At 44.6% G+C, this 20,514-nt stretch overlaps 1 protein-coding gene across 2 annotated transcripts; it reads right to left on the bottom strand.

The window, feature by feature from the left end:
• Positions 1-4,659: 4,659 nt before the first annotated feature.
• On the bottom strand, positions 4,660-19,984 carry PRPSAP2 (phosphoribosyl pyrophosphate synthetase associated protein 2). 2 transcript variants are annotated; one of them, XM_050980134.1, is made up of 12 exons: positions 19,826-19,984; positions 17,578-17,697; positions 16,996-17,146; positions 15,851-15,903; positions 15,659-15,725; positions 14,901-15,073; positions 13,863-13,978; positions 10,371-10,426; positions 7,951-8,099; positions 6,937-7,007; positions 5,856-6,002; positions 4,660-5,344 (listed from the first exon to the last, which is right to left on the bottom strand). In XM_050980134.1, the coding sequence occupies exons 3-12, from the start codon at positions 17,112-17,114 to the stop codon at positions 5,186-5,188; spliced, it is 1,110 nt and encodes a 369-aa protein (XP_050836091.1). In that variant the 5' UTR covers positions 17,115-17,146; positions 17,578-17,697; positions 19,826-19,984; the 3' UTR covers positions 4,660-5,185. The 2 variants fall into 2 exon arrangements, with proteins under 2 accessions (XP_050836091.1, XP_050836092.1); XM_050980135.1 differs by lacking the exon at positions 19,826-19,984 and adding an exon at positions 17,905-19,797.
• Positions 19,985-20,514: the final 530 nt, after the last annotated feature.

The raw sequence follows: 20,514 nt of genomic DNA, 5'->3' as shown, positions 1-20,514 counted from the left end.
CACCCAGATCCTCCCCCCTCCAAACCTCTGCTGCAGAGGCTCAGGAACTGTGACAATCTGGCCTGTGCAGGCCCCATCCTCCTGGGATGGTCCTGGCAGGGCAAGGGGGCAGCAGGAATTCCCAGAGCAGAACTCAGGAGTCCCACAGGATTCCTGGGAGTGGGGGCCTGTCCAAGGCCACTCTCCCCACAGCAGGCTCAGGGCAGCTGTAAATTCCACAGGTGAGATGTAGACAGGCACAAACACCAGTGCCAGAAGAGCATAAATTGCCTGTCAGGAAGGAGAAATGAGACAAACATGGGTACTACTGCAGCTCAACACTGACTGCAGTCCTAGACCCTGTCTCTGCTCCTGGTCCAGCCCTGGTTCACCCTCAAGAGAACATTTACAGCCACAAATGGCTTAGGATAGCCTTGATATCCTTTTGGGTCTGGGGACGTGGTGGACACCCCCTGGCACCCCTGCCAGCAGGAACCTGCTTCCCTCAGCCCTTCAGCTCCTGACTGGACATTTCCCACCACTGAGCACCAGAAAAGCCAAATGCTTGTTTTGTTTTTGTTTCTCCAGGACCCAAGGACTTTGAGGGAAGCAGGGAATGGGTGACCTATTCAGCCAACCCTGTTAGGACCTGCAGGGGCTGGATTAGGAACACGGCTCCAAAATCTCCTTTTCCCTGAGCACCTGGAGGGAGCTGAGCTGACTCCATCCTCACCGTAGGACACTGGAGAAAGCTGAATTAACAGGGCTGTGCTAATTACCCCCTGCGCGGCTCCTCCCAAACCTTTTGAGACTGTGAAATGGCCCATCTGCTGCGACAGAGCTCATTGTCTTAATCACACGACACATTTGTGACATTCCACCTGGAGCCGGTGACAGCGACTCCACGGCGGGGCCCTGGAGCTCTCGCTGCTGGCCAAGAGCGCGGCCCCGGCTGCGGGAGCAGAGGAGGAGCTGCAGGTGCTCCCAGGTGCTGTGCCAGCCGGACCAGCTTTGGTGCTTCCCCTGGGGATAACTCAGGAAAAGGAGGTGGAAAAAATAAGGTGGGAACTGGAGCAAAAGGGCACAGATGTGCCCGTGGTAACTAAAAGTGTGGCCAAAGAGCCCCCACGTGGGGTGAGGGATCTGTGTGTATTTAGCAAGAAAATCCTTTAGCACATAAGATTCAGGTAGCTGAATGTGATGCTCCCACAACTTGGCTCATCTGGATATCCCTGCTGGGTTTGGGATTGACTTTCTTGTCTCCAGGAGGACGAGGAGTCACACCTTGCTGTGTTTGCCACAAACCCCGTGCAAGGAGAGGGACCAATAGGCAGGTTGTCAAGATCACACAGAAATAAGAGGGGAAAAAAACAAACTTGGGACAGTCATTGTTGGAGTCACCAGGGGCACGCAGGAATGGTGGAGATGGATGTTTGCTCCATGGATCCCTCCCCAAACTCAGAGCAGCCTGTAGGAAAACCCAACAAACTCCAGCATCCTCTGTGCAATGAGAAGGGAAATGCAGCTCCAAGGACATCAGAGTGGGGGAAAGCATGGGCAAGCAGTGGAGAAAGCAGGGGGTGATTCACTGGGGGTGATGTCCCTGTACCCAGGGTGTCACAAGAGGGACACAGGTCTGTCTGTACTTACTGGCCACCAGGCCGTGTCACTCCCAGCAAGGAAACAGCCACTGCTGGTGCTCCTGTTCACCCTGCAGGAAGACTGGGAGAAGGAAAGATCAGCACAGAGCACCCTTTCCCTAAAACCCAGACAAGTCACTGGGACCCAAGTCTCCCAGACAAGAAGCCAAGAGACAGGAGACTCGATAATTAATGGGAGCTCTGCAACTCGAGCTTAATTACACCAAACGGTGGCTGCACCCCAGGTACCTGGAGCCATGAATAGCAAAAGGAAGCACCTGGAGAGGGGGAAGCAGGGAGGATGTTCCTGTCCTAGTGCCATCCCCAGCAGACAGGTTGGCTAATAGGACACAGCTTTGGCCAGGATTTTTCTGCAAGGCAGAGTAAATGCAGTTGGAGAGTCTTTATCTGAGGCTGCTGTAGCTGATCGTTGCTGCTGTTATCAGGGCTGTTATCAGGGCACTTGGCTCAACACCCTGTAATAGAGCAGGGGCAGAGCTGCTCACACCCAGCAGACAGAGGCTGGGGGAGAGATGGTTAATTGGTTAATTCTGTGGTTAGTTTCACCTTGCTCCCAGGCTATAGGAACCTTTCCATAGGGGGTGAAAGGGGCACAGGATTTATACAAAACAGAGCAAGTCACAGAACCTCAGAGTGGTTTGGATTGGGAGGGACCTTAAATCTCATCTTGGTCCAAACCCCTTCCGCTGTCCCAGGTTGCTCCAAGCCCTGTCCAACCTGGCTTTGGACACTCTCCAGGATCCAGGGGCAGCCACAGCTTCTCTGGCATCCTGTGCCAGGGCCTCCCCTCCCTCATAGCCAAGAATTTCTTCCCAATATTCCATCTAACCCTGCCCTCTGTAGTGGGAAGCCATTCCCATTGTCCTGTCACTCCAAGCTCTTGTCCAAAGCTCCTCTCCAGCTCTCCTGGAGCCCCTTTAGGTGCTGGAAGGGGCTCTAGGGTGTCCCCAGACCTCTCTCTTCTCCAGATGAACACACCCAGCTCTCCCAGCCTGGCTCCACACAGCACAGCACACAGAATACACAAGTGAAAATGACAAAATAATAGAAGCTTTCAAATATTCCACACAGAAAATATTCCAGCCCTGGAAAGAAAACTTATTCAAACAAGAAAGCAGAAAGGAACAAAAGGCTCTTACCCATATTCCCACACCAATATTTAAGGAAAAATAAACCACTACAAGGTCAGAATGCTGAACTGCTGTGAGCGGGTAACAGATCCAGCAGTGGAATGTAACTCCATTCCTCTGCCTCCTTCTTCATCCTCAGCCTCACAGGGTGACTGAATCAGTAACTCATTAGCAGTACAAGGGCATTTATCATTAAACAGCCCAGCAGCAAGGCTGATTTCAGTGCTGAAACACCTGATTTCAGTGTCTCACAGATGGGCAGGGTTGAAAAATGTCTGAGTGATGCCTCATGTGTTTCCCTCCCTTTCCACCACTCTAACATCAACAGCCAAAGGACAGCAGCCCAGCCTTGTGGGTGCAGTTTGTTCCCAAATTCCTGAGCCCTCATCAATATCATAATTGTATAACTGCATGAAACCAGGCAAAGTTGGGAGGTTCTGTGTCTTAAAGCAAAGATCAAACAGGAGCTGGGTGAATGCCTGAGGTGCAGCCCGGCATGGCAACAAGGGCTGACCAGGAGAGACCCCCACAGAAGAGATCACAGAATCATGGAATCATTTGGCCTGGAAAAGTCCTCTAAGATCATTGAGTCCAAGCTTTATTCCACATCTACACTGCTTTTAAATCCCTGGTGATTCCACCACTGCTCTGGGCAGTCTGTGCCAATGCTTGACAACCCTTCCCATGAGATTTTTCCTAATATCCAACCTAACCTCTCCTGGTGCAACTTGAGATTGTTTGCTCGTGTTAACTGGGAGAAAAGACCAACCCTCACCTGCATCCTCCTGTCAGGGAGCTGTGGAGAGAGGAACAGCAATTCCTCTAAAGGCCAACACGAGACAGGCACAGGAAACCACCTCAGAATCCCTCATTTTGGGGTACTTAGCCATCAGTTTGCTGCATTGGATGCTTGTCTGGCTCATTCCCAAATGGCAGCACACCTCCACAAGGTCTCACTAAGAAAATAAACATGGTGCAGTTAATATGCCCATCACGGAGTCAGGTCAGCATTCCTCCTCTCTTTGAAGGAGCCGCAGCAGCTCTGCACATCCCTGAGAGGAACCGACCTTCCCCCTCAGTGCTCAGCTGGAATTTGACCTGCATTAACACATCCAAAGTACCCACACATGTCAATAAATCAGCCTGCTGTATCCATTAACATTAAGGAAAGCACCTGGTTTTATCCTTTCAAGTCAATGAACCCTCCAAAGTCCTTGGAAGTTTGTCTCCAACATAGAAACGGTGTCAACAAAGGTTAATTTTCACTTCTGAACACGCCAAAAGCTTTATGTTCATTTGTAGGACATGATGGAAAGATTCAACCAAACAGCCTCTAAAAATGCTCATCAATTCCACCACTGTTTTCTCTGCAACAGGTGAGGAACTTGGAGTCTTTGGGACTGGGAGCTGCTGCCTGGCAGCCAGCCGGCCATTCCACCCACACCTACCCAAGGAGGCTGGGAAAACAAATCTGGACAAGTTCAGCTCTGCTCTATGCCATAGTTTTTAGCTCATCCACGCATTCAGGGCAGGCAAGAAACCTCAAACCCCCCCCCCATTCACCTGTGAAGAGCTGGTTTGGATTTTACCAGCTGGAACCTACATCCCCCACAATATTCCCAAGTCAAAGAGGCACAGAATGGTTTGGGCTGGGAAGGATCCTCTCATTCCAAAACCCTGCCATGGCAGGGACACCTTCCACTATCCCAGGTGGCTCCAAGCCCCATCCAGCCTGGCCTTGGACACTTCCAGGGATCCAGGGGCAGCCACAGCTTCTCTGGGAATCTGTGCTATGGTCTGAGCAATTCCCTGTTGCTTCCTGACATCCACCTGCCATACATAAGGAGACACAGGTTAGAAGACAAAGGAGCAGCACATGAACATTTTTAGAAAGCTCACACAAAACAAGTCTTTATTCTTTGTCGCAGAAAATAAATACAGGTGCATATTCCATATGCTTTTCTATAAAAGCACTCCTACAAAATCACTGGACTGCGTACAACAGTACAACCTTTTTGGCTTTTAAAATGCAAATATTATACAGTCACTTCATTTTATTATCATTTAAAGCACTTGTAGCAAGCAGCTTTGGAAAAGGAATGCTTAATTTAGAAGCCAAATTCTTGCCTCAAGTGTTTTGTGGGATTTTTCCATCGTGTATAGTGCAACTAACCTAAAAGCAACTAGAACAGTTTTTTTGTAAAACGTTTATTCTCATCAACCCCCCCCTCCCAACTCCAAAAAACCCTGCCAATGAAAAAAAAAATTGTCTTAAAAACTGTTCTACCTTGATACTTAAACCAAGAGAAAACAAGAAGTGGCTCAATGGAAATATTAAGGTAAGCACAATGCTTCACAGCTCATTCTCTGTTCGCTTCCAGTTTGGCCCGGGGTGTTTCTTTAGAGGAAGAAGCTTTAATCATCCACTCCTATATTCCTGAAAAGGTAGGACATGGACTCCCCATTGTGGATCCTGCGAATGGCTTCTGACAGGATCATACTGATATCCACAGTCTTGATTTTAGGGCACTGAAGTTTTTGTATTTCATGTGGAATAGTGTTTGTAACAACCACCTACGGAAAGAAGAAATGGTCAGGAAGACGTAGCTCTTTTGTTTTCCACCTTTTATACTGGAAGGGTGAAAGGGAGTTTTACAGATCCCACAAAACCACCCTGGCTGACAAAACAACATTTTACATTACTGTCAGGGTCACAGTGTCAGGAAGAGCCATGGGTTGCCACAGGTTCCATGCATCCATGGATACTAATGGATACTGTCCCTCCTTCCTTTCATTCCGCCACACAGATCCAGAGGAGGTACAGAAATATCCCACCCACTGAAGAGAAAGGTGTGCTGATACTGACAGTTCAGCATCTCACTACTTCCCACATTTCCCTCTGCTATAGTTTAAAGACATGGGGATGCTAATGTTCCAGCACACAATTCCATAGTAAGACAGTCTGAAGCAGGAACATCCCATCTAAATCCTTAATGCCAGCATATGTCAATAATCAATTCAGGAGAAAATGGCTTGCTTTGAAAAGCCCCAGATCCCTTGATCACAGATCAAACCCCACACTTACTTCATCAATGGCAGACTCCTCGATCAGCCGGGGAGCATCTGAGGACAGCAGGCCATGGGTGGCCATGACAAAGATCTTGTAGGCCCCTCTCTCCTTGAGGGTCTCAGCTGCAGCCAGAAAGGTGTCAACGTCATCTATGATGTCATCCTGCCAAAATCCCAGAGTCACTGAGGGTTCACCACATCAGACAGACCAACACAGCACATCTGACTGACAGCACAGCTTAACAAGTGTAACAGACCCCAGACTATCAGAAAATTGCTCTTTTCCTTGACAAACCCAGAGGTTATACTCTGCTTTAGAGAAAAGTGCATCAAGGAATGATAGAATGGCCTGGGTTGGAAAGAACCTGGAAGATCAGCTCATTCCAAGCCCTGCCATGGGCAGGGACACCTCCCACTAGAGCTGGTTGCTCAGAGTCCCACACAGCCTGGCCTTGAAGGCTTCCAGGGATGAAATTTTTCACAGGGAAAAATTTCTCCCTTATATCCAATCTAACCCTACTCTCCTGTAAGTCTGAAGCCATTCCCCCTTGTCCTGTCACTGCACACCCTTATAAATAATCTCTCTCCATCTTTCTTGCAGGCTCTGCTCAGGTACTAAACAGCCACAATTGGGTCACCCCAGATCCTTCTCTTTTCCAGGCTGAACAATCCCAGTTCTCTCAGCCTTTCCTCATAGCACAGCTGCTCCATCCCTCTGATCATCTTGGTGGCCTCCTCCAGACCCGTTCCAACAAGTCCATGTCCAACACCTCAGCTTCACTGGCATTTCCAAACTCAGCAGTAGGAACAGGGTGATTCTCCCCTCCTCCTGTGGGGTGCATGCAGCACCTGAATCCTTTCAGGTAAGCACTGAACAGAATTCCACCTGCTCTGCTCATGGAAACAAGGTCCCAGTGCTGCTTCCAGAGTGGATCCCTTCAGAGCTCCCAGCCAGCTCTGTGCTGCTCAATGCTGCCCCATGCTATCAGAGGTCCACCAGCAGCCAAAGTTTAGTGGCTGATACAGAACAGCTACTTGATTTCTGCAACTTTGACATATTTAGTGTAATTGATGAGAACTGATGGCATCTCACTTACCACAATGATAGCTATTCTTCCTCCTACATCTCCAACAACTGTGATGGGTGGTTTTTCCTTGGGAATCAGCACTGATTAATGGCAGATGTTTTCAGAGGGGTAAAAAAGAGAAAGAAAAGAGGAAGTTTATATAATTTATTTGAACTATAGAAATGTCTGATGGGTCACCACTATTAGAGACATGAAGTAGCAACTATTTCAACATCATTATTGAATGAAAACCAGCAGGATTCTAATACATAAATATTTTTAAAGCTTAGTTAATATACTAACTATATTCATTTCTACCTGAATTCTTTACCAATTCAATTGATTCTTAATTTCAGCACAGAAACAGAGTGGCTTGCAGACACAAGCAGTTCAGACACTCACACTGGGTTTATGCCCTGCAGTTTTGGTGGTGCAGCTGTAGGTCACATCCACACTCAAGCAAGAAGGAATCTGTAGTATTTGCAGGGAACCCCCAAGGAGGGGGAGAGAAATTATGTATTTGATTTTATTTTATTAGACGGCTAATGAATTATTTTATTGTAGTATTTTATTCTATATTATATTACACTATATTACATTATATCTAAACTGAATCTGCTAAGCACTTAACTTTGCACACAACTGCATGGAACTTGGGACTGTCAGCCAACAGTCCCAACACACACACACACTCTTTCAGCCCTGATAGGCCAAGGAAATAAAACACCATCACTTTGGGTAAACAATTTCTATATTGCATTCTACTTTTGCACAAACACAGGCACAGCAAATGAAAAGAATTGTTTTTCCTTTCTCTGAGGTTCAGAGAGTATGAAACCCAGAAATTTCCTTGGGAAGAATTGTGCCTTGCTTTTCTCTGTGAGGAAAAATGTGGTGACAGGAATCATTTTCTGCCCACTAAGAAAGATGATTTTTTTTTCCCCTCTGTGAAGAACCACTCCTTTTAGCCAATCCATCCTGGCCAAACCCAATCCCTAAACCCACAAAACCACCAGGTAACACCTTCCCCCCACACTTACTTACTGGGGATCTCCAGGCTGGGGTGGATAGCAGCCACGTATTTGGCTGTGGGAGGGGAGTGCCGACCGTCCACCATGTCAGACTCAGCATCCTGAGCTTCCCCGTGGATCACGGCGATCCCCAACCGCAGGCGCTCGGCAAACGACTGGGCCCTGCAGGGAAAGGGTTCAAATGCCAGGAAAAGGTTACATTTCAAATAACTCACCTGTGTACAACCCTAACCTATTTCCATTTCATTGCTAATGTTTCGGAGAGAAGTCAAAGGATCCTAAAATTTTAGGAGAATTTATAGAAGAAATTGGTCGCCCCTCAGGATCTTTTTTTATCAGGTTTGTTAAAGTCAGAGTAACCTTCAAAGTGCCCATATGGGCCTTAAAGCAACAGGATGAATGCTGCAAGTCACAAAATGCTGACTGCTCCCTTCTGCTTTGCCCAAGAGCCAAAATAACACTTCCCAGCCTTCAGGGATCCCATGCTTTAGAAGGACACATCCAACAGTAACCAAGAACAGCCTTGATGTCTGGACTGTCTGCATTTAATAGGAAAAAAAATACTCCTATAAAAAGAGAGAACAAGTGTTCACCTATTTATTTAGTAGTAAATAAAGACAATATCCCTGACCTGCTGACACATAACCTGAGATACCCTGTGAAAAGGGGATTCAGAAGATCATTCTGCCTGACAAACCACACTTGGGAGTTGAACAGCTTGGATTTTTTAATTAGCTGACATGAAGTTCCTTCACACTGCAGTATTTCTTCAACTAAAATTAGAAATTTCTATAAAGAAGTGTAAGGTTAGTTGGGGGAGTGGGAAAAGCAGAGTCAGGAAAATAGGAATTTGCATCCCAGATATTGGAAGGACCAAATACCAATTAGCACATCCATCCCACCTTACCCTGCACACCCAAGGGTTTGGGATCCTACCTAAGCCCCCATCCAAGTCTCCTCTGATCCAAGCAAGCCCAGCACATCCAGGGTGATTCACCCTGCTCTAACATCAGCACCTCAGACCAGTGCCTGAATCACCTCCTCTGTCCTCAAGCCTTACTTCACTACCCAAACAATACAAAGTCCAGACAATAATTTGCCCATTGTGATACTCAGTTAATTAACAAAGAAGAATCTTCCACCCTGTGGTTATCATACAGTTGCAATATTTTTGCAAGTAGTTAATTGCAGGCAATTATTATTACAAACAATAAGAGTTATGATTTAGCAGGAATAATCCTATCAATAAAACCATATTAATTACCTTAAAATGCAGTATTAAACTGAATAAAGTTCAAAGTAATAGCCACATGATTTATTAATTTCCCAGTGAGCTCAGAAACCACAGAGACATTCTGAACTTCAACACACAAGGGTTCTTTTTCACAAGCAGGCATTCATCAAAAGTATTTTCCTAGATTGTTATCAGGCTGGATTAGGCTGAAACATCCAATAATCCCTCTCCCAATACAATGTAACTCTTCACATACTGTCCTCTAAATACTCATAGGAACATGTGAAGAAGCTAAACAACACACTTCTGGGATCCTCTCCTCAAATCACTGCATGATGGGCAAATTATCTGACTATTTGCTGGCATTGACAATTACTGGATAAGCATTAAAATGGGGCAACAAGCACTTGCCTCCACCCAAGAGGCAATACTGACACCGTGGAAAAGAAATAGAAAAGAAACAAACGTAAAATTACCTGGCCAAAACAAAAGAAATCACAAAAAGTACTGTTGGAGGAAAATGATGATGACTAAAGGTGGTTTGTTACAGAAAAAAAGGAAAACACACAGTATCACAATTCAGTGGCATGGAAGTCCAAATATCTTTTCAACAAACTCTTGGTTTGTCACCACAGCAAATACAGCCTCTTTCAAACCATCATCCGGCTCTTACAGCACCTGCTGACAGCACAGCAATTCCAGAGTCTAGGAACAGTCAACTAAAAAGCTTGATGGATTAAGAACAGTCATTCAACCACCAAAGACTTCACAATCACAATCATCTCAAACAGCAAACCCAGATTCACCATCTGTGTTTAGGATCTGATCAGCCATGTTCTTAGTTATGCCCATGTTAAGAAACTCATCTGGGTTAATGGCATTACACATCCAGCCACTTTTCCTCATTTACAGCAGATTTATAATGTAAATGCACACAAATATAACATGATTAAAAACCTTCTTAATCATAAGCACCGCACTAAATTACCACATCCTTTTGTATGGTTTTTTTTGTACTCTCCTTAGATTTATTATTATTACAGCAGTGATGTAAAAACTACCCAGCTGACAGAGGAGAATTGGGAAGGGTGTGAAGGCTGCATCTTCTAATTATTGAGTATTTGTCCTTCACTTGATCCTAAGAACAAAATCCCGACAGAGATTTCCTGCTCTAAGGCAAGAGAGCAGATCTTACCCACCTCTTTGCAGACGCAGGAGATTTGGCCACAATTACAGCATTCCTGTAGTCTGGTATCTGTAGTGAATAACAGATAGCAATGTCCACTTCATATCTTTAGACAAATTTAAACTCAGTAAGAATCAGAGCACTTTATTTTGCCAGAAGAATTTTAAGCATTGAACATTTTACCTAAGAAAGCAACCTCAAGAATCCATGGTACACGATCAGGGTCGACAGCTCAGTAAAAACATGTATTTAGAAAATTCAGATATTAACTTCAAACTGTACCTTTTACAAACTCCATTTTACAGCACAAATAAAAGAAAAATAACTGCTTTAGTACATCAGCATTACACCCACAAGTGTAAAAAGAAACAGGAAACCATCAAAATTAAAGTTTCCTGTTCAACCTAAATTGTCTTTCATCACTAAAACCCAGCATTTTACAACTTCCTATTGTCTTATAGAGTACCCCAAGAAAAGTCACACCTCTCCATCACATCACACTGACTCTTTCTCAGGACCATCAGAAGGGATAAAACTTCCACATTCACTGCACTGATCCTGGAGGCTCAGTCTCACAGTGCTGCCAACTCTGCCACACTGGTCAGCACCAAGGGATGCTGCTGCAAATGCTGACAGCACCGGAGGGATGAGGCCAGCAAGTCTGGGCTTCCCTCTGATGTCTGCCACATGCTCCAGTCAGGCTTCACAAGCACAGCCTGCTCCTGAGTTTGCTGCCCCTGCCCCAGCTCATACTGGTTTTTCACTCCAGACTCCTGATCCCCATTTAACCAGCATTTTAGTCCCCATCTCTCAAAAGTTTCTTATCCTCATCTCCATTTCCCCTACAAACATGACTCCACATCAGATCCATCTGGTTTGTAGCTTCCCAAGCATTCCACCATCCACACTTTCATCTCTCCTTTCCAACAGCAACTACAACTGCACTCCTTCTAGTATCCCATTTTACCCCACTCCTTGCAAACTCAGCCTTTTCCTTCAGTGTGCTGCCCTGGGATGATCCATCTCTATGGAGAGCAGCTTAAAGAACCTGTCTGTCCTTCTAGCCAAAAACCACAGTCCTGAGCCAAGCAAAATCCTACAGAGCAGGTCCAGTCCTCAGAATCCCAGTGTTCAGGGATGGAAGACTCTTCACTAAATACCTGCAAACTGATCTGTTAGGGGTGGAAGTCACAGATTTGTGGGGATGACACCCTGTCATGCAGCTCACCAGCTTGTCAGATACCAAACACCCATTCCAGAGCACAGAAATACTTGGGGTTTCTGCAAACACAGGCAAATAAGTTCTTCCACAATGTGATCCACAATATATAAACTGCACTGACTGATTATTTCCAAAACTCTACCTGAAATGGGCATGGGAAAGAAAAAATAAGTTTTGAATTTGGGCAAGGGCTCAAGCAACAGAAAATAAGGAATTTTCTAAGGACGTCAGGCAACATTAATAATCCACAATGTTAGTAACTCCACCTATAAACGGGGAATTCAGCATGTTCTGTCCTTGACAAACACTGAGTTATACAAGAGGCTACAAAGATTAACATGACGGAAGGTATGGACAAGGCAGGGCCTGTCACTCGACATAATAAAGGCTTTGATCTAGTTCAGACACCATTGCCTCATTTTTCCTCTGCCAAATTAACAAATTTGTTCTCAGCTCTTCAAAAATGAAGTCAGAAAGTCAGAAATGTCATCCCAAAGACTCTGAGGTGTCAACATGTCCATGTGATAAAGGGCTGTGTCACTCTGGGATTAACACCTGCTAAAAGGAAAGAGAAGTCACGAAGTACCCAACATTTGCCAAGCACACCAAACTCAACACCCAACTACTTTCACATCACAGGAATTTCACTGATTGCACTGTCTTCATCCCAGAACAGCGATTCTCTTCCCATCTAGGTGTAAATTTCCAACAGGAAACAACTACAAGCCCCCATCCTCCTAACTTTCAGTGAGATGTTTTTTAAGTGACTTTCATTCCTATCAACTGGACTCCATTTCACGCCCCAAAGTATATCCCATCATGACTCCCACAGCTTTGAAAGATCTGGCATTCCCAGTGAAGGATATCCAGCAAATTGTGGCCACCAGGAACTGGAGTTGAATACTAAATTCCTCCTGAGCAGCAATGGTTCAGAGTTTTAAGCAGATACTATACAAGATCTGGCTGGTGAAGGTACTTGCCAGTACAGAGACTGTGTGATCAGATCCAGTCAGTTAACTCTGGTTTTAGAAAATCCCCTCATGGATGAGCAGAGGGATGAAGAACTGAAAGTACCTTATAAAACTTCTCTACACATACTTCAGATCCCTACAAATGGTCATTTGTTAGATTGCACAGCAGTGTCAGACTCAAAGCTGCAACAATTCTTTGTGAAACACTGAAAGCTCAGGAATTAAAATGTGCTTCAAGACCAAATCAGAACCATGATCTTGTTATTGACCATAAACCAGTTTCAAGCAATACATAAAGGTAAAATGTGTCTTGTGTCTGCGTGTTTGGTTTTCCACTTTTGTTCTTAAGTTAGGAAGTGCTTACAATGTGCAATACTTCTTTCCTGGAACACAAGATGAATGACCGTGGCAAAGCCAGAGCCTGGAGTTTTGTTCTGCCATCCTCTTTGACTCTATTACCGAATGAAATTATAATGAGGAATTCAAACAGATTTTAATACTGTCATAACAAAATCATGTTGGTTTGGGTTTCTTTAAGGGGGCGGGGTAGGGTGTGTTTTGTTTTTTAAATTGAGGCATTCGTATCTTTATAAAAAGAAATAGCTTGGATTCAAAAGCAAGAGTGAGCTAAACCTTTTCTCTCACCAGGAAGAAAGCATTTGCTTTATTCCAAATTACCATTAGTCAGAGGCTTAAGGTGCATCTTATACCTACAATTATCATTTGCACATTTTGTACAGGCCAATCTACCAGTAGCACTTCTCAAAACCCTTATAAAAATAAGATGGAGAAATGGAGGCACAGAACATCCCAAGTTAAGCTCCTCAAGTCAAGACATGCAATCTGAACTAACAGTGAGTGAGATTTCCACCCACCAGCCTGACTTTCAGAGCACAAATCAATAGGCTCTCTCATAGTTTACAACTTCCAAAGTGTTTCTTATTATGTGATTTAAATTTATGCCCACGCAAGCAGCCCTTCCTATAAATGTCAAGGAAACTGGAAATAGGAAAGGAAGAGGATACTGAGAGCAAGAAAATGCTAATTTTTTTCAGTGTTAGGGGAATATATCTAAGAGAAAAACCAGCACTGCTGCATGGGTAAGAAAACACCAGCTCTTCAAGAAAGCAAAAGTTATATGTGGGGAAGAGAAGAACCAACAGTTCCCAACATCACTCCCTGCCCCAACTGACCATTCTCCCCTTGAGAAGAGTTTGAAGAGTCTATCTTTTCAGAGAGATTTGTTTCAGATTCCCTGAGACATGCCAAACAAGAATTTAAAAAAACAACTGTAATAACAGGCCTTCCTCACCTCTTCTTGGATGTACTGGAGTAAAAATGGAGATGCTCTCAAGTTATCAACTGGAATATTGAAGAAACCCTGAATTTCCTTCTGATGTAGATCCATGGTAATAAGATGAGTTAGTCCTTTAAAATAAAATAGTAAGACATACAGAGAAGCACATCAGGAAAAGTAAGAGAGAACAGACGCTTTATTTTTCTAAGTTTCACTGCAGTTTGTCCAGAAAATCTCTAAGCTGCATGGGAACAGTAAGTGAAAATACATAATAAATTCATTTTAATCCCTCTTAAGCACACTGGCATTAACATGTTTTGAGGCTTCTAGAGTGACTTTTTTAAAAGAACCTCAGAACACTGCACATAACTGACTCTGCAGTGCCACACTGAGGCAGGCAAGATCCTTCTCCACTGGACATAGGACAAAATGGAAGCATTGATTTGTCCTATGTCACACAGCAAGAGCCTGGTACGCTCATTAGTTCTGAACTCCTGAAAAATGGGCCAAGCTCCTAATCAAAAACCACTTCTCTTAAAATAACAGCCCAGATCCCACAGTTTGTTATAACTGCCTGCTTTTTCCCAGGGATGGGAGTGAAAGGAAAGAAGCAAAAAATGTGTTGAAGGCTGTGAAAATGAATAATCTCATTCTCCCACATGGTCTCAAATGTAAAGGACAAAGTGCATTCATCCAACAAGTAAAAAACAAGACAGAAATGACAAGGCACAACTGTTCCAGACTGCAAGAAAGGCAAAGGATGGTATTATGAGAGGTGGCTACCACAGCCCAAAGCAGCTCAGCATAGCAGCCTCATTTTGCCAGCTCAGTACAACTCGATGTAAAATGGTTTTATCAAATTTGGGTTTTTTATGAACTCATAATTTGGAAACATGTCTAATTACATTCTCCTTTTTATGTAGGTTTTAAACACGTGAAAAGCTTGGCAGTTATTTTTAAACAGAGTCCTAACTTGTGTAGAGATCTCTCTAAACCTGGAAGCTGACAGCAGGAGCCCCCCTTGCCCTGATTTAAGGACAGCCACATTCTTACCAGCTTTGCACATCATCGAGGCCAGCAATTTGGAGACAATGGAGCCCCTTTTCCTCATCTTGCACTGTTTGCTGTAGGGGAAGTAAGGAACCACTCCAATAATGCTTTTGGCACAGGAGGTTTTACATGCATACACCATGATCAGGAGCTCCATGATCGTGGTATTCACATCCCTGCAATGAGAAACATCTGCTCCTGTAGCTGGTGCATAAAAATCCTGTGTTCATCACAGAACTCACACCCAGCAGAGATGGAGAGGGCATATTTTTAGAGAACTGGTCATCAGCTAGCATCTACATTTCTGTTGCCATTAAAAAAAAGTCTTAGCATTTGTAAAGTTCTTTTCACATAAAATCAAAGAATTTCTGAATCACAGGACACATTGCCCAGGAAACATTCCTCCTACATCTTAACTTTGTGATAGTGCTAGAGACAGGGAGCTGAGAAGAATTTAAAGAGACTGACATAAGCAAAAGAATACACTTAGGGAAGGAATGCAGAGACCAAGGGAAAGGTTTTATTGACATAGTCACCAAAAATTGAAATTGTAGAGGTTACCTTATGCCAAAGCTGTCTTTGGGTACATATAAAAACCCAACAAAACCAATACCAAAAACCCTCCACAAGCTTCTATCTAGTTAATGTAAGCTTATTACACTGCATCACAAACAGAAAAGGTGATTAAAAATGAAAACAGAAGCATTGCTATGGACAGCCCAGATCAAATGCTAGCACAGGGTCTTTAAACAGTTACTCACTTTGAAACTGTTTGAATGATAAATACATCCTTTCCTCTCACAGACTCCTGAATCTGCACTCGTGTTTCTGCCAAGAAGAGAAATATGTAATATTTGCAAGAACAAAACTCTTTTTAAAGTCTAAGAAAAGGGGAACCAATACATTCAAATCAGTGTCAGGTGCATTTCCAGTTTTGCTTATTAAATGCTCACCTCTGTTTGGCTCTTGATAAACCTGAACCTTCCCCATCTCAACTCCCAAGCGCCTGCAGGAACAGAAATAAGGCAGAAATCAGTAAGGGGAGAGGAAGGGCAAATCAAATGTAAATCCCATATAATGCAGCAGTTACTGAAAAGGCTGCATTTTGTGGGAGAAAACCAAGGAAAGAAAATCCCAAACCATAAAACCAGTAATTACAGTGAACATCTCTTTAAAAAGCACCTACAATTTCCAAATGCTGCACTGCAGACTATGCTAAACTTATTTTCCAGTCACGCTCAGAAGCAGCAGAAAAAAAATGCTGCTGTAAAAATGCAACACTTTGTAATTTTTGATATATTTCTTGCCCTACCTATACACACACACACGTGGCAATATACATGTGCACAATGCTTAAAAATACTCCTTTGAATCACTCTATCTATTGAAAAAAGTCAATGCAGAGTAAAGAAGAAAGAGTAGCAAGCACTATTTTATGGATACCGGAAGAATAGTATCTGCTGTATTTATTCCTTGTCAGCATTAGCTAGACCCCATCACTACAAAGAGACCAGAGTATGCTCTGCACTCAGGCTCAAATTCTTTCTACACATAACCTGAGTTCCATTGCACTCCCCTTTCTCCTCCTATCACACCTAACTTTGGGTAAATAAGCCTTTGGAAGAAATCCATCTTGTCTAATATTCCCAGTAATGTTATGCATCCTAGTTAGCACAGTAAAAATGTACTTAAGTCCTAAAAGTTCTGCTACAGCTATTCATGGATTTAAGCTAAAGAAATGTTCCCATCCAAAATATACAAAGAGCAGGAGGGACGTAGCTGTCCTGCTTAAAAACACCCCACTACAAGGAGTAAAAACTTCTGCCATGATGATTTATCACTATGCAAACATTAATTATCCCCCGTGTTTCCTATAAAATGCTGCAGCCAGTCACAGCCTGCCACAAAACAATTCAAACACAAATTACTCTCTCTGTTATTGAGCTGTTGAAATATCCTCTCCTATAGAGCACACTCCATGTTCTTGCAAATCATGGCAGTTTTCCCATATAACTTCCCTTAAATAGGGGAAAAAAGTGTCCAGTAAAACAAATCCCATGAGAATAACCCCAAGACGGGAAGATTCCCTTTTACTTACTCAGCAATCCTCTTGGACAGTTCCATGCATGAGGAATTGGAATTAGCTGAGAACAGCACCAGCCCACCCTTGGTGATATTCATGATGGCCCCAATTTCAGTTGATGGCACACAAAACATCAACCCGAAGTTGTTTTGCCGCTTCTAAAAGACTGCAAGACATCAAAAGTCATTTAAATCCATGTTAAAAAAACAAAATAAAACAAGACAGACATTTGCTCTGTTTAGAAAGTTTTGTCTCCCAGAACCCTGGATATTCCAGCATCCTTAACATCTGTTATCCCCACTTTAGCAGCTTCCCTACAGCTCTCCAAAGATTCCCCAAGACAACATTCTAGCACCAAGTTTTTTTTTCCTTTTTAACTGTTTTCCTCAGGCTATCATCCAGTAACACTGACACTTTTTTTCCATCACCTTGTCCAGTTCATTTTCCAGAAGTGAGCAATGTTTATTGACTTTTCTAAAATCACAAAGACAGTCTGGGGTAGAATTGAGCTAAAAAGAGTTCCTGGGCCCTGGCTAGAAGAATCTATTTCCAAAGTTGAATCTCTTCCCATTACTTCCCAGTAACTTATAAACTTACAAATAAGGATGAAATGTAAGGAAGAATTCAATAAAGCTGGCAGCTGTAAATAATGACCTCTTGCACAGCAATTCCACTTCCTGAAGCAGCTGTTGTCATTCTTTGAAAGCAATATTTCTCCTGTGAAAACAGGAGAAAAATATCAGGAGGAAATCAGTATAATTTGGTTTCTGTTTCAAATAAAGGCACAAACCACTAATCTCACCAAGGACTTGATGGGATTCCATGTTTTTTTTATTCTTTGTAAATCGCATTTTCATGGTTACTTCTACTATAAAATTTTAGTCAGATAAAAGGTAAAAAAAAAAATCCCATTGACGAGCAGACCTGGATAAATGGAGGCAGCATTCAACTTAAAATCCTGCTGCACTTCACGTCTGCTGCATAAATAATCCAATCCTTCATCATCCATTTCAGCATTACGTAGGAGACTGGAAATATGAAATATAAGTGGCATAATTTAAACCAAAGTAAACAGAAGTTACAGCTAAATCAGTAACTTCTTTCCTGGTAAACATCTCCCTGTTGAGAAACAGAATTATCTAATAGTCACAAATAGTCACACCTAATAGTTGATGATGTATCAACTATTAAGTACTCCAAAACAATAACAAAGAGTTTTGTATTTACAGGAACAGCTGGCTAGGTCTGTAATGAAACTCCTTCACGCCTCCTTTACAACCAAACAGTCTGGCTCAGTCTAACCCTGTCAGAGGAACCCGATTCACTCTTGTGAAGAGCCAAAGTCAAGTCAGGAACTTCCTAACAACAAATCTACTGGTGCCAAGGCTGAGCTGTGCTCAGCTGCCACGAATGAAAACCTGCCTGTCATCAGAACTGTGCAGAGAACTGCACAGACCAACAGCTTCAGCCCCCAGCATGTCTGAATGTTTCACTGCACTAAAACCAGAGGGGCCCCCAAAGCAAGACCTCTATCCCTCTTAAATAATACCTAAAAAACCCCCACCCCATTTCTTAGCTAGTGTTTCTCTGCTCTGCTGCTCATTCACTCTCTGCAATTCCCAGCTGTCAACTAATGGCCATCACCCATCAAATATTCATGATGGTGTTCAAGATCCAGCTCAGCTCAACCAGTGTGAGCACAGACCTGAAATGCTTTTAGGTCTGAGAACAGCAGCTGAGAGCACCCTGCTTGTGTGCCTGGATGGGAACAGAGTGGAGGCAACTTTCTGTGTTACTAAAAACATTCACAGCGTGTTCAGAAGGTGTATTTTTATCCAGTTGAGTGTCTTCTTTGTTCCATAGATTAGGGAAATGAGGAGCTGATTAAGAGATCTGAAAAGATGAGTTGTTGGCTCCCAACTATTGCTGAGGGTGCACTACACACCACAATATACTGATGTATTTACAAGCAACAGTGAACATTGCTCTTCATGTTATTATAGGTCAAGAACTTTCTTGTGGACGTACTTCAGCAGCTACGAGTGGGCTATGGTGTGTGTGTGGGCAGGGAAGTTGCATTTCAAGAGTAATATGGGCATATCAACCTTCAAACAGGTGTTGGATGAAAGCAAGCTCACAAAACTTTATTAGATGTGCAAAGGCGTAACTCCACAGGGGTACATGGGACAATAACCCTCTGGTTTGAGGTGGGGCAGCCTTCCAAGGTTGAACACAAGCACAGAACAAGCTGCAGCAAAAACACCTGCCTTTTCTTTTGGGCTGCACACGATTACACAGACACATCATGATGAGCACAACAATTACTGGGCACACATGGCTTTATGCCTCCATCAACTGAGCATGTCCACACAGAAAGCAACAGAGGCAGGAATAACTGGATGGGATAAGGAATGGAGCCCATGGGATAGAGGCAATCCCCATCCTCTCCCCAATCTCCCCACAGGGAATTTTCCCGTCCCCCCACACTCACCGATCCTCGTGGGCTAAGAGACCCTTCCAGCCCACACCTCCCTCCAGTCCTTCGGATGCTCCAGGTGGGTGGCACAGGCCCCGTGCACCCCGTGGATTCCATCCCTCCGCCCCGAGAGCGGCCCGGGCACGCCGCAGCCCCACGCCGCTGCCCCTCACCTGTGGGACCTGCGGGCAGCCCGAACAACCCCAGAAAGGGGCAGCCCAGGAGAGGGTCTCCATCCCCTGAGGGAAGGGCGACCTAGCCCATTCCTCAGGCGTCGGAACCCCGTGTGGGGAAGGGGGATGTCCTGCCCTCACACAGCCGGCTGAACTGGGCTGAGCGGGCGGGAGCGCCCCTCGCTGAATGCCTTACCTGCCGGCTCCGGCCCCCCGGCCCCGGGAGAAGGCGGCCCGGCCGGAGGGGAAGGAGGGGGAGAGGCAGAGGCGGCGGCGGAGCTCAGCCCCTCCGGTGCTCCGCGGGCAAGATGGCGGCAGGGCGTGAGGGAGGGAGCGCGGGCGGGCGGGGCGGGCCCGAGGCGACGCACCCCCTCCCCCCCCCTTCCCCCGCCGCGCTGAGGGGAGCGGGCGCCATCTTCCCCCTCAGTCCACATGCGGCGGGGCGCTGGGACGGGGTCTAGGAGTCTCAGAGTTTTAGAATTTTACAATCGTCAGTGTTGGAAAAGACCTTTAGGATCATCCAGTCCGACCGACAGCGCAGCAGTACCACGAAACCACATCGGATGCCTCTTCCAACACCTGTAGATATGGTGACTCCGCCACCTACCTGGGTACCTATGCCAATGCCTGGCCGCACGGACAATGAAAAGAATTTTTCTAGTATCTAATCTGAATCTCCCATGTGTCAGCTTAAGGCCATTTCCAAGACCAGCCCCCCTCCTCACTACAACATCCTTTCACGGAGTTGAAGACAATGATAAGGGCCCTGAGCATCCTCCACAGTAAACAAACCCAGCTCAGCCATCCCTTATAGAATACATTTTCTTGACCCATCATGAGCCTTGTTGCCCTTTGCAACAAAAAGGAAGTACAGATCTGAGTCCC

This window comes from Serinus canaria, chromosome 14, assembly GCF_022539315.1.
Source record: "Serinus canaria isolate serCan28SL12 chromosome 14, serCan2020, whole genome shotgun sequence".
NCBI classification, from domain to species: Eukaryota; Metazoa; Chordata; class Aves; order Passeriformes; family Fringillidae; genus Serinus; species Serinus canaria.
Note: the sequence above shows the minus strand (reverse complement) of the source record. Positions and strands in the feature narration are given on the sequence as shown.